Source organism: Oncorhynchus keta, chromosome 19 (genome assembly GCF_023373465.1).
Source record: "Oncorhynchus keta strain PuntledgeMale-10-30-2019 chromosome 19, Oket_V2, whole genome shotgun sequence".
Taxonomy (NCBI): Eukaryota; Metazoa; Chordata; class Actinopteri; order Salmoniformes; family Salmonidae; genus Oncorhynchus; species Oncorhynchus keta.
The window spans coordinates 60,890,724-60,903,938 of record NC_068439.1 but is presented as its reverse complement, the minus strand read 5'-3'; the positions used below and the strand labels follow the sequence as shown (position 1 = coordinate 60,903,938).

At 42.7% G+C, this 13,215-nt stretch overlaps 2 protein-coding genes across 5 annotated transcripts in view; one reads left to right on the top strand and one right to left on the bottom strand.

Annotated features, from left to right (window-relative positions):
* LOC118380067 (nuclear receptor coactivator 1-like) overlaps positions 1-9,350 on the bottom strand; it is a 170,972-nt gene extending 161,622 nt beyond the window's left edge. For 2 of the 4 annotated variants that reach the window (XM_052470959.1, XM_052470960.1), the window contains exon 1: positions 8,752-9,350. The gene's annotated coding sequence lies outside the window, so the exon portion shown is untranslated. The remainder of the gene's footprint in view (positions 1-8,751) is intronic. The other 2 variants (XM_052470956.1, XM_052470957.1) reach the window with 2 other exon arrangements.
* A 729-nt stretch (positions 9,351-10,079) lies between these two features.
* rpl7l1 (ribosomal protein L7-like 1) lies at positions 10,080-12,564 on the top strand. Its single transcript, XM_035794127.2, has 6 exons — positions 10,080-10,230; positions 10,714-10,822; positions 10,939-11,102; positions 11,308-11,445; positions 11,597-11,706; positions 11,874-12,564. The coding sequence occupies exons 1-6, from the start codon at positions 10,211-10,213 to the stop codon at positions 12,080-12,082; spliced, it is 750 nt and encodes a 249-aa protein (XP_035650020.1). The 5' UTR covers positions 10,080-10,210; the 3' UTR covers positions 12,083-12,564.
* The last annotated feature ends 651 nt before the right edge of the window (positions 12,565-13,215 follow it).

Here is a 13,215-nt window from a genome sequence, read left to right as displayed (position 1 = left end):
CCTATGATGAAAATTACAGGCCTCATATTTTTAAGTGTGAGAACTTGCACAATTGGTGGCTGACTAAATACTTTTTCCCCCACTGTACATATACATATGAGATGAGTAATGTAGGGTATGTAAACATTATATTAAGTAGCATTGTTTAAAGTGGCTAGTGATATATTTTACATTAATTCCCATTATTAAAGTGGCTGGAGTTGAGTCAATGTGTTGGCAGCAGCCACTCAATGTTAGTGGTGGCTGTTTAACAGTCTGATGGCCTTGAGATAGAAGCTGTTTTTCAGTCTCTCGGTCCCTGCTATAATGCACCTGTACCGACCTCGCCTTCTGGATGATAGCGGGGTGAACAGGCAGTGGCTCGGTGGTTGTTGTCCTTGATAATCTTTATGGCCTTCCTGTGACATCGGGTGGGGTAGGTGTCCTGGAGGGCAGGTAGTTTGCCCCCCCCGGTGATGCGTTGTGCAGACCTCACTACCCTCTGGAGAGCCTTACGGTTGTGGGCGGAGCAGTTGCCGTACCAGGCGGTGATACAACCCGACAGGATGCTCTCGATTGTGCATCTGTAGAAGTTTGTGAGTGCTTTTGGTGACAAGCCGAATTTCTTCAGTCTCCCGAGGTTGAAGAGGCGCTGCTGCGCCTTCTTCACGACGCCGTCTGTGTGGGTGGAGCAATTCAGTTTGTCTGTGATGTGTACGCTGAGGAACTTAAAACTTACTACCCTCTCCACTACTGTCCCATTGATGTGGATACGGGGGTGCTCTCTCTGCTTTTTCCTGAATTCCACAATCATCTCCTTAGTTTTGTTGACGTCGAGTGTGAGGTTATTTTCCCGACACCACACTCCGAGGGCCCTCACCTCCTCCCTGTAGGCCGTCTCATCGTTGTTGGTAATCAAGCCTACCACTGTAGTGTCATCCGCAAAGTTGATGATTGTGTTGGAGGCGTGCATGGCCACGTAGTCGTGGGTGAACAGGGAGTACAGGAGAGGGCTCAGAACGCACCCTTGTGGGGCCCCTTGCTGCTGGTGATTCTCTGATCCACCTCTGCGCTGACGACACCATTCTGCATATTTCTGGCCGTTCTTTGGACACTGTGTTAACTAACCTCCAGACGAGCTTCAATGCCATACAACTCTCCTTCTGTGGCATCCAACTGATCTTAAATGCAAGTAAAACTAAATGCATGCTCTTCAACAGATCGCTGCCCACACCTGTCCGCCCATCCAGCATCACTACTCTGGACCGTTCTGACTAGAATATATGGACAACTACAAATACCTAGGTGTCTGGTTAGACTGTAAACTCTCCTTCCAGACACATTGACCTTTTGGTACTAGGGGGCAGTATTTTCATTTTTGGAAAAATAACGTTCCCAAATTACACGGGATATTTTGTCAGGACAAGATGCTAGAATATGCATATAATTGACAGCTTATGATAGACTGTTTTCTAAAGTTTCCAAAACTGTAAAAATATTGTCTGCGAGTATAACAGAACTGATGTTACAAGCAAAAGCCTGAGAAAAATCCAATCCGGAAGTGACTCATCTTTTGAAAGCCCTGCGTTCCGATGCATCCCTATTGAGCTGTGAATGCCCTATCAACCAGATTACGCTTTCTACGTATTCCCCAAGGTGTCTACAGCATTGTGACGTACTTTTACGCATTTATGTTGAAGAATACCCGTAGACGGCTTCATTGCGCAAGTGGTCATCTGATGCTCCCAGAGAAATTCTCGCGTAAAATACAGAGGTAGCCATTATTCCAATCGCTTCTACTGAGGAACCAATTGTCCCGGTCTATATATTATCGAATAGATATTTGAAAAACACCTTGAGGATTAATTATAAACAACATTTGCCATGTTTCTGTCGATATTATGGAGCTAATTTTGAATATTTTTCGGCGTTGTCGTGACCACAATTTCCGGTCGATTTCTCAGCCAAACGTGAAGAACAAACGGAGCTATTTCGCCTTAAAAAAATATATATATTTTGGGGAAAATGAACTTTGGCTATCTGGGAGTCTCATCAGTGAAAACATCCTTAGTTCAAAGGTAAACTATTTAATTCGATTGCTTTTCTGATTTTCTTGACAAGGTTGCCTGCTGCTAGCAAAGCATAATGCTATGCTAGGCTATCGATAAATGTACACAAATGCTTGTCTAGCTTTGGCTGTAAAGCATATTTTGAAAATCTGAGAAGACAGAGTGATTAACAAAAGGCTAAGCTGTGTTCCAATATATTTCACTTGTGATTTTCATGAATAGGAATCATTTCTAGTAAGATTTATGTCCGTTGCGTTATGCTAATTAGTGTCAAATGATGACAACGGTCCCGTTCACGGGATGGGGTGTCACTAGAGGTTAAGCATCTCCAATCCAAAATTAAATCTAGAATCGGCTTCCTATTTCGCAACAAAGCATCCTTCACCCATGTTGCCAAACATAACCTCGGAACACTGACCATCCTACCGATCCGTGACTTTGGCGATGTCATTTACAAAATAGCCTCCAACATTCTACTCAACAAATTGTATGCAGCCTATCACAGTGCCATGTTTTGTCACCAAAGCCCCATATACTACCCACCACTGTGACCTGTATGTTCTCATTGGCTGGCCCTCGCTTCATATTCGTCACCAAACCCACTGGCTCCAGATCATCTATAAGTCTCTGCTAGGTAAAGCCCCGCCTTATCTCAGCTCAATGGTCACCTTAGCAGCACCCACCAGCACGCGCTCCAGCAGGTATATTTCACTGGTCACCCCCAAAGCCAATTCTTCATTTGGCCGCCTTTCCTTCTGGTTCTGTGCTGCCAAATGACTGGAACGAAGTGCAAAAATAACTGAAGCACCAGCTGTCAGAGCAGCTCACAGATCACTGCACATAGCCCATCTGTAAATATCCCATCCAATCTACCTCATCCCCATACTGTATTTATTTATCTTGCTCCTTTGCACCCCAGTGTCTCTACTTGCACACTCTTCTGCACATCTATCACTCAAGTGTTTAATTGCTATATTGTACTTGTTTTGCCACTATGGCCTATTTATTGCCTTACCTCCCTTATCCTACCTCATTTGCACACACTGTATATAGACTTTCTATTGTATTATTGACTGTATGTTTGTTTATTCCATGTGTAACTCTGTTGTTGTTTGTGTGGCACTGCTTTGCTTTACTTTGGCCAGGTCGGAGTTGTAAATGAGAACTTGTTCTCAACCAGCCTACCTGGTTAAATAAAGGTGAAATTAAAATTTTTAAAAATAAACCAAAGGATGAATGTGGTGGATAGGATGATGTGTCAGACTGACGCTGCTTGTCATTTTGACTGAATGGCATAATGTCTGAAAAGAGGTTGGGAAGGATACTAGGAAGGAAATGTACGTGAACATGGCGGACCATTCACTAAGGACAGCATCATCAATGACACCTCCATAGAGTGAGGAGGGTTTGTTTGTGTGAGAGAGATTATGAACTCGGTTGTCGCCATAAAAAGTCAATGACACTGAGGGGGCTAGCATGCCAGGGTGAGATAATTCCTTTGTACTGCTTCCAAACCAGTTTTTCCTTGAGATTTATAGCCTGTCAAGTGCACCCAGGCACTTACGGTATTGGCAAAACAATTTGAGTGCTTGAGTAACCACACTTTAGTGACCTGCATTTCTGCTGAAACAAGACAGGTGTAGGGCTCTAGGTGAAATCAAGACCAGGTTAAAGTTACTAATTGGAGGTGAGAAATAGTGGCAATTAATTGATTTTATATTTCCCTCTCAAAATAGGCTCAACTCGCTTGTTTATGCAAATTATGGCTTCCTTATAATCACCATCAATCCCAACTGATTAAAAATGTATTTCATACACAGAGAGCGCTGTCCAATATGCTTTATTACGAGCTGCTATGACCTCTTTCTTGATTTATAGTCGCTGGACCAAATCCAAAGAAGCATGACGTTATGGAAAACTAAATTCAATTCGTTATAATGTGAATCTAAGACACTTGTATTTTTCTGTAAACTTACAGTTCTTGCATAAAACATGGTTGAACTTTAGACACTAACTAGTATGACACAGCCCAGATGGGTCAGTGGCAGGTTATTTCAGGATTAAGTGCATGCTAAACTCATTCGTCGTAGTTTGTTTATGTCAAATATTTCTCTCTTGACCAATCTCTTCTTGTTTAACCTATCCAAGGCAGCCTACTCCAACTAACACACTAGTTTTAAAGTCAAAAATAAACATAATGTGGATTAATGTGTAGACCTAGGGATATGTAGTCCATTTGGCAGTCTAGCCCTGGAGAGGTGCAAGAGTTTAGCCATGACACCTCTAGTGACCAAAACTCAACCTAAAATGTAAAAACACATCAACCTCACTGACGTAACTGAACGGTAGCCAGTTAAAAAAAACATGACTTAGAACATAGCATAAGCAGTTTTAACTCCATCTTAGTCATGCAGCATATTCAAGGTCATGGGGGGATTCAAGGTCATGGGGGGTGATAATACCGCCATCGATAAGAAACATTACTGGGCAGCCGTATTTATTGATCTGGCCAAGGCTTTCGACTCTGTCAATCACAACATTCTTATTGGCAGACCAAACAGCCTAGGTTTCTCAAATGATTGCCTTGGCTGGTTCACCAACTACTTCTCTGATAGAGGTCAGTGTGTCAAATCGGAGGGTCTGCTGTCCGGACCTCTGGCAGTCTCTATGGGGGTGCCACAGGGTTCAATTCTTGGACCAACTCTCTTGTCTCTATACATCAATGATGTCACTCTTGCTGCTGGTGAGTCTCTGATCCACCTCTTACGCAGACGACACCATTCGGTATACTTCTGGCCCTTCATTGGACACTGTTAACAACCCTCCAGGCAAGCTTCAATGCCATACAACTCTCCTTCCGTGGCATCCAATTGCTCTTAAACACAAGTAAAACTGAATGCATGCTCTTCAACCAATCGCTGCCTGCACCTGCCCGCCTGTCCAACATCACTACTCTGGATGGCTGACTTAGAATACGTGGACAACTACAAATACCTAGGTGTCTGGTTAGACTGTAAACTCTACTTCCAGATCCTCATCAAACATCTCCAAACCAAAGTTAAATCTAGAATTGGCTTCCTATTTCACAACAAAGCATCCTTCACTCATGCTGCCAAACATACCCTTGTAAAACGGACCATGCTACCAATCCTCGACTTCGGCGATGTTATTTACAAAATAGCCTCCAATACCCTACTCAACAAATTGGATGCAGTCTATCACAATGCCATCCGTTTTGTCACCAAAGCCCCATATACTACCCACCATTGCGACCTGTACGCTCTCGTTGGCTGGCCCTTGCTTCATACTCGTCGCCAAACCCACTGGCTCCATGTCATCTACAAGACCCTGCTAGGTAAGTCCCCCCTTATCTCAGCTCGCTGGTCACCATAGCATCACCCACCTGTAGCACGCGCTCCAGCAGGTATATCTCTCTGGTCACTCCCAAAACAAATTATTTCTTTGGCCGCCTCTCCTTCCAGTTCTCTGCTGCCAATGACTGGAACGAACTACAAAAATCTCTGAAACTGGAACCACTTATCTCCCTCACTAGCTTTAAGCCCCAACTGTCAGAGCAGCTCACAGATACTGCACCTGTACATAGCCCACCTATAATTTAGCTCAAACAACTACCTCTTTCCCTACTGTATTTATTTATTTATTTTGCACCCCATTATTTTTATTTCTACTTTGCACATTCCACTGCAAATCTACCATTCCAGTGTTTTACTTGCTATGTTGTATTTACTTTGCCACAATGGCCTTTTTTTTGCCTTTTCCTTCCTTATCTCACCTCATTTGCTCACATCGTATATAGACTTGTTTCTACTGTATGTTTGCTTTATTCCATGTGTAACTGTGTCGTTGTGTGTCGAACTGCTTTGCTTTATCTTGGCCAGGTCGCAATTGTAAATTGCGCAATTGCCTACCTGGCTAAATAAAGGTGAAAAAATAAAAATAAATACAAAAATAACTACTTTAACCTCAGCCTGAGGCGACAGTTGTGGGGGAATACTCTCTGAGAAATCAGCAACCAAAAATATCCAACAGGTACAGAGAACACAAGACAGGCACCGTTATGCGATAGCAGCCAATAGCCTAAAGCTCATCCCTCCATTGTGAGGAAATATTATGTAACTGACAGGCCATACATTGATCCCCATCTGGGGAGCTGAACAAAAACCCACACTGAACCGGTTACAACATCCTGTACTTTAAACTTTGGGGTTGAGACTTTCACTACAGTTTCTCAAATCTGTTAAAATGACTCCTGAGGGCACGGATCCAGTCAGCAGATGCTACTGTAGTAGAGAAAAGTCCCCCCCCCTCACCACAACAAGTTGAAGGGAGGACCATAGGAGTCAGTCACACTGCCTGCCAAACCCCAGCCAAGCAGCTCCCTCCCACAGCTCAGTCCCACTGTACAAACTGTTGTCTCAGTTCTCTTCCAAGCGTGCCCCGATAAGAAATGGGACACTGGGATCTGGTTCCTCAGCTTGCTCTGTGAGTGTGCCACAACGCTCTCTTCCTTCGTTCTCTCTCTCGCTCCCTATTTTTCCTTCCCTACCCCCACAAATTCACAGTCTGCTGCACAAGCTTTCTTTCCAGGGAGAGGAGAATGTAGGTCAGCTTTCTGACGGCTGGGGAGGCACAGCTGAGCGCCCCACTCCGTTCCTTTCGCTCGCAGAAGCGGCGGAAGTGTGTGTGTGCCCCGTGCCGAAACAGGGCAAGAGAGAGTTGAGGGACACAGCACAACACACACCCACAAATCTGATCACCCTCACAAGGGTTTGGATCATGCATCAATGGTACCATTTAATCATAAAGGCCAATTTTCACTATAATATTGACTAAATAATTTATCCTAACTTCTTAGGCTATTACATTCACTGGATATTGTCATTCACAATATGAACCACTTTGCTAAATGCATGCCTGAAATCCTTAGCCTACTGCATGTGCCTCGGGGTTAAAACAAATGACTCACAAAGCTTGTGAAAAGGAATGCTTTGAACATGACAACGCTGAAAAGGCTGTTGAGAATGGTTGCGCTTACATTTTAGGCAAATCTTAAAAGATCTGGTCTGACATAGCTCCCCCCACATCCTCTCCCCCTTTATGAGCATACTGTAATATCAAATGCTCCTACAGGTCAAAATAATGTCACAAAAAAAGTGTTAATTAAAGGGGGATACGTAGTCAGTTTCACAACTGAATGCATCCCGCATGTAACCCAACCCCTCTGAATCAGAGAGGTGGGGGCTGCCTTAATCGTCATCATCGGCGCCCAGGGAGAAGATGCTGTGAGGGTTAACTGCTTTGCTCGAGGGCAGAACGGCAGATTTGTCCACCTTGCCGGCTCTGGGACTCGAACAAGAAACATTTTGGTTACTCTCTAACCATGACCATCTTCCTCCTCTTTGCAACACAGGAAAACAATAACTGTGTCCAACAGTCATATCTCCCTCTACCGATGAATGCTCAAATCAATGCATCTGCTACTATATTGGAATGTTCCTGGTTACACAAGGGTGTGGATTCTTTCTTAATATTGTTCATTTCACAAACACACGCCATCATAATTCTTCCAGTGTGATACATATCTTACTTTCCCTTTGTATGCAGAAAGAAAATCAGCGAGGGAGAAGAAATGGTATTAACATGTGATTAAGTTGGGCAAACTGGTTGTCAAATATCAAATGTTTGTTCCAGAGCTTGATAGTTGTGCTACAGCCGATAGCAAATACAAAATGCTTGTGAAGTGATTACTAACTTTGACCTGCATTGTTGAGGGCTGATTGCATTGACTTCCGTCCTTGAGGTCTAGGCTCGTAGCCTATAGCCTACGCACAATACACGTTTCGTTAGGCCTAGTCTACTTGCACTGCACTTAAAACCAAAACGCACATAAAGAAACAAGAATTTAAATGGATTCATAAATACTCCCCCACAAAGCTAATAGCAATTAAATAAAAGTACAATGCTGTAAAGTGCTATAAAAGACAACCTAAAAGTTGTCGACTTACATGACTACTGGTGTTTGAGCCGAACGAAATGCCTCACTCACTGGTGGTGCGGCCAACGCAATAGTTGCATAATTGAGCCTCACCCTCCATTCCAATCACACAATTGGTGCAAACCTATCAATCAATTTATCGTCGTCATAAATGTATCCCTAATCGATTACCTAGCTAGACCGAAAAATATGCCCAATTCAACTGGCACAGGTGGCTAGCAAAACATTTGAATTTTCTAGCGTGGTCCTGAACAAGATACAATACAATTTTGATTAACTAAAGAGGGTTAGTTGCACTAATGAAAACAATTAATTGTATCGCTAGAATATAGCAGTCTTGCAAACAAAAGGCACGTGCTCTACTAAATAATGAGTGACTGCCAAAATGCACACATCCACTAGTTCAAGAAGGATTAAAATGCCTTAATCAAAATACCTGCAGCGGATGTTTAGATCCTCAAACAAATCAACTTGTTTGCAATCTCACAATTTAGCATGTTATAGCAAATACATTGCTGTAATTGAATGTGATATTGATTGGCTGGCTAATGTTCTCTGGGTAACTTGTCCACGTTTTATCATCCGTTACTAGCTGTCTAGCTCGCCATCAGCGGCCAAATAGGGTATTTTAGTCCAAACTATTTTGCTGCAATTTTGTAAGGTGTTGTGCTTAATTAGCTAACTTACCTGTTTGTCAGGCCCCTTCCCTTATATGTTGATTGGTAATTCTCTTCTGTATTTACTCGATTTCAATGCAATCGAGCTATCAGAGTTGTCATGTTAGATGCACAATTACTATGCATTAGGTGGCTAATTTAATGTAAATATTTGTTAGCTAAAGCCGTGAGCTAGCCTACCAGCTAACCTTAGTTCGGTTGCCTTGATTTACTGATCCGCCGCTCCGTAAACGTCTCTTCCACACGCTATGGACGATGTGATCTGGTGCTGTAGTTTGGCACTGGTAAGGGAAAAGTTGGTTGGTGGCTAAACGTCAGCTGTTGACAAACAAACCTGCGATAAAAAAAATAAAAAATAAATCACACTATTGAAACTAGCGAGATTAGCAACGCTAGCTAATTCAAAGCCAGTTTCAAAACCAATTCGATGTGTTCAACTATACTCCATGTCTCTCCTTAAATTAAGTTATTCCGAAATAGAACTTGCGTTTGTTTTGAAATTGTCATTCACGGTTAACTAATATTTTAATTGTCGCGTTGGTCTCGATACTCCGCCATTTTCAACATCTCGCTACGCAAACAGTTTTGCTCGTGCACGTACAATGACAGAAGTTCAGTACGATGCTCGTTCATGGGGAGAGGGCAAAGAAGCAAGCAGTGCTTTGCCTCGGTCTACCCAGTGTGCTGTAACTACTTGCAATATCACCATATATCTGAAAAGCGGTTGCACTGAACAGGCTCTTATGAATGCTTTATTTTTCAAGGCTATCTCGGAAATCGAGTTCACATAGCTAGGTAGTGGGATAGCCTTGTATTAGTGGTACTGGCACCAGTATAGAGATGTTTGCATCCGTGTGAGAGAAAATTGTCTGTTTCACCAAGAAGTCAGGGTCCACAGTTCAAAGAACACATTGTACTATTCATACACATCACAGGCTGCTGAGAGGGGGACAGCTGATAATAATGGCTGGAATGGAATGATATCAAACACATGGAAACCATATGGCCTCAATGGCCAGCACATCCAGAAGAGGAATGGCCATCCCTCGGAGCCTGGTTCCTCTCTAGGTTTAATCCTAGGTTCCTGCCTTTCTAGGGAGTTTTTCCTAGCCACTATGCTTCTACGTCTGCATTGCTTGCTGTTTGGGGTTTTAGGCTGGGTTTCTGTATAAACACTCTGTGACATCTGCTGATGTAAAAAGGGCTTTATAAAAACATTTGTTCCATCCATTACTATGAGCCTGTCCTCCCAAATTAAGGTGCCACCCGTGATAAACATTCTCACGTAGGAAATATATTCAAGACTGAATGCACAAAATATATATCTCTTTTTTTTTTTGAGGAAGAGAGCAGTTATTGTTTTTCGTACTCCACTCCACAAGGTGGCAGATTGAGCAAGGCTGGGGAGTCTTTGATGACGCAATTTGTCTGCGCCGGCACACGTTTTCACTCACACTTCGGGATTCGTGATGGCAGAGCAGGAGTCTGAGTACGTATTTGTTTACATGTTCATCTAAGTCCATCCTTTGCTACATTTATAATTTTCCAAGAATGTCTATAGCATAAATGTGAAATTAGACTAACAGGATTCCGTCAAGCCATGTATTTGTATGATTTGTCTGAAAGATGCTCATTACAGTGAGCTAGATAATTGCGTATGTTTCACATAGGCATGATATTCCATTAGCCATACCGCAACGCCAACTTAAATAATGACATTTTAATGTTTCGACACAAGTAACACGAAACAAAATCTGCTGTCAAATAATTATGTAATGTGACCAGAATGCCAGAGCTAAATTTGTGTTATTTGGTTTGCCTGCAAAGGTAATTTATAATAACCAAGCTTGCTAGCTATAGTTAGCTTGGTAACTTCATTTCACTCGTGAATAATAATCTTATCGATAGTTCTGTGTCCTTATCTCACTGTATTCTCTGTATGATATGAGTGTTTATTAAATGTTGTGCTAAGAGTGAAGAGGGTGATAAAGTTGGTTCCTGAGAACCTTCTGAAGAAGAGGAAAGCATACCAAGCCATCAAAGCCACTGAGGCCAAACGTGCACTTCTTGAGAAGAGAAAGGTAACACACTGGAGGGGTCAATGTTTTACCATGGTGGCCTTTTAATCACTTACCTATGATTGTTTTGATTTGTATAAAGTTGTAGGCCATCAACAAGTGTACATTTATCCATTCAGGTATCTAAAGGGAAACCCTTGAAGTTCAAGCGCTTGGAGGACTTCCTGAAGGATAGCCATAGAAAGCATCGTGATGAGACCCGTATCAGGAGAGCAGGTCACAGACCAGCTCCAGCCATGCCCCCTGCAAAGAACAGACTGGCCTTCGCTGTCCGCATCAGAGAGTGAGTGACTGAAATCTGTAGTGACATGATGTGATTCTAAAAGTGGTGCAAAATAAAGCTTAGGGAATCTTGCCTGGCTATTCTATACTCACAGTAAGTGGCTATGCAGTCACAATCATCTGGAAATACAGTATTCCGTCAGCTCCTCTTTAGTGGTCAGGCTGAATACTGGAGTAATATTTTCATCTGTTCTCTCTCTGTGCAGGATCAAAGGAGTCAGTCCCAGAGTTCAGAAGGTAATCCAGATGTTACGCCTGAGAAAGATCTTCAGCGGTGCCTTTGTCAAAGTTAACAAGACTTCTATGGCCATGTTGAAAATGGTTGAGCCCTATGTAGCATGGGGGTAAGTGAGAATGGGGGTCAGACTTTGGGGACCTAGGGACTCTGAACAGCAAATCTACTTCATGTATTGAGATGAATCCACCCTGACGGGTGGAATCAACTAGTTGGACAATGTATTGTAATAACAATGGCAAATAATTCAAATTAAACAGGTTTCCCAACTTGAAGTCAGTTCGTGAGTTGATCTTGAAAAGAGGACAGGCCAAGATTGACAAGCGAAGGGTCGCTCTTACAGACAACACACTCATTGAGCAGCATATGGGTGAGGACCACAATTTATAATGTGTATTTTTTTAAATCAGCGTGTGGAGTTACAAGTCTTGTGTGTGCATGTCAAATTAGTAGTGTAGCAAAGTTGTCCTGCTGATAATTTACCCCCGTGATTTTCATTGAGATACATATTCATTACATCATACCCTCTCCTCTCAGGCAAGTATGGTATCATCTGTCTGGAGGACTTGATCCATGAGATCTACTCTGTGGGGAAGAACTTCCGGGTGGTCAGCAACTTCATATGGCCGTTCAAGCTGTCTGTGGCTCGACACGCTGCCAGGGACAAGGCAGGTCTTCTGAAGGACATAGGCAACCCAGGACCCAGAGGGAAGGACATAAACTCGATAATCAGGCAGCTCAACTGAGGCTGCACGAGACACTTTCACATCAGACCTTTTCTTGGGGCCAATGATGAACTTTTTTCTTTCGTCATAGCCTACTCATTCGTTGTTCTTTAATTCCTTCCTTTAATATCAATACTCTGAATTACCCAGTCTGGCATGAGGAAAGAGATCCCTTACAGATTCATAAGGATTTAATTCATCTTAGGACCCCAGGGTCCCAGCTGGCAGAATTCATATTGGACCTGATCAGAATTGAACGCCTAGTCAGACAGTGCCTTTCTGGACTATGTTGTGATTAGACGGCAATAATTTACCCTCCCTTGTTTTTTTAAATTGGTATTCTCAATATGTTGCCACCTCTGTAGTAGCAATAAGGCCATTCTATGGAGATGCTAATTGCAACACTACTTACTTTGCCCCTGTGGTGTTCAGAGGGATGTCATTATGCTTACTATGTATGTGAGATTACAATATGTTTATGAAATAATAAACTGAAACAAGAACTTGTTTTGTACTTTGGGGTGCATCAAATGTTGCCACATGATTTGTAATGTCAAAAAAGTCTAGCAGTGATAAACTGAAGCAAATATTTTCTTGAGGCCAGTCTGCAGGATTAAAAGGAGTCAGTCCCAGAGTTCAGAAGGTGATACAGATGTTAAGACTGAGAAAGTGTACATGGTTAGGCCTGATGTGATTGGCCTGTCCAATCACTTAGCACCAAGTGGAGTAATTGAGGGGGTGTCTGCTATTTATTTAGCAGTTGCATTAGTGTATATTGTTTTTCCCTCAAAGTTTTTCCTGCCACTGGCTGTGCAGAATAACAATCAATTTAGCAAGATGTGACTCATCTAGCCCAGTGGAGGGGGAGAGACCTGGGAAACTGCAACCCAGGGTGCTGCAATGGAGGGACACGACACAAGCTAATTATGGCAGCAACATTTATGCTGAACAAAAATATAAACAACATGCAACAATTTTATGGAGTTACAGTTCATATAAGGAAATCAGTCAATTGAAATAAATAAATGTTTCCTTAATCTATGGATTTCACGTGACTTGGCAGTCAGCGGGTCTGGGGGGAGCCAGGCCCAGCCAATCAGGATGAGTTTTTCCCACAAAAGGGCTTTATTATAAACAGATACACTCCTCAGTTT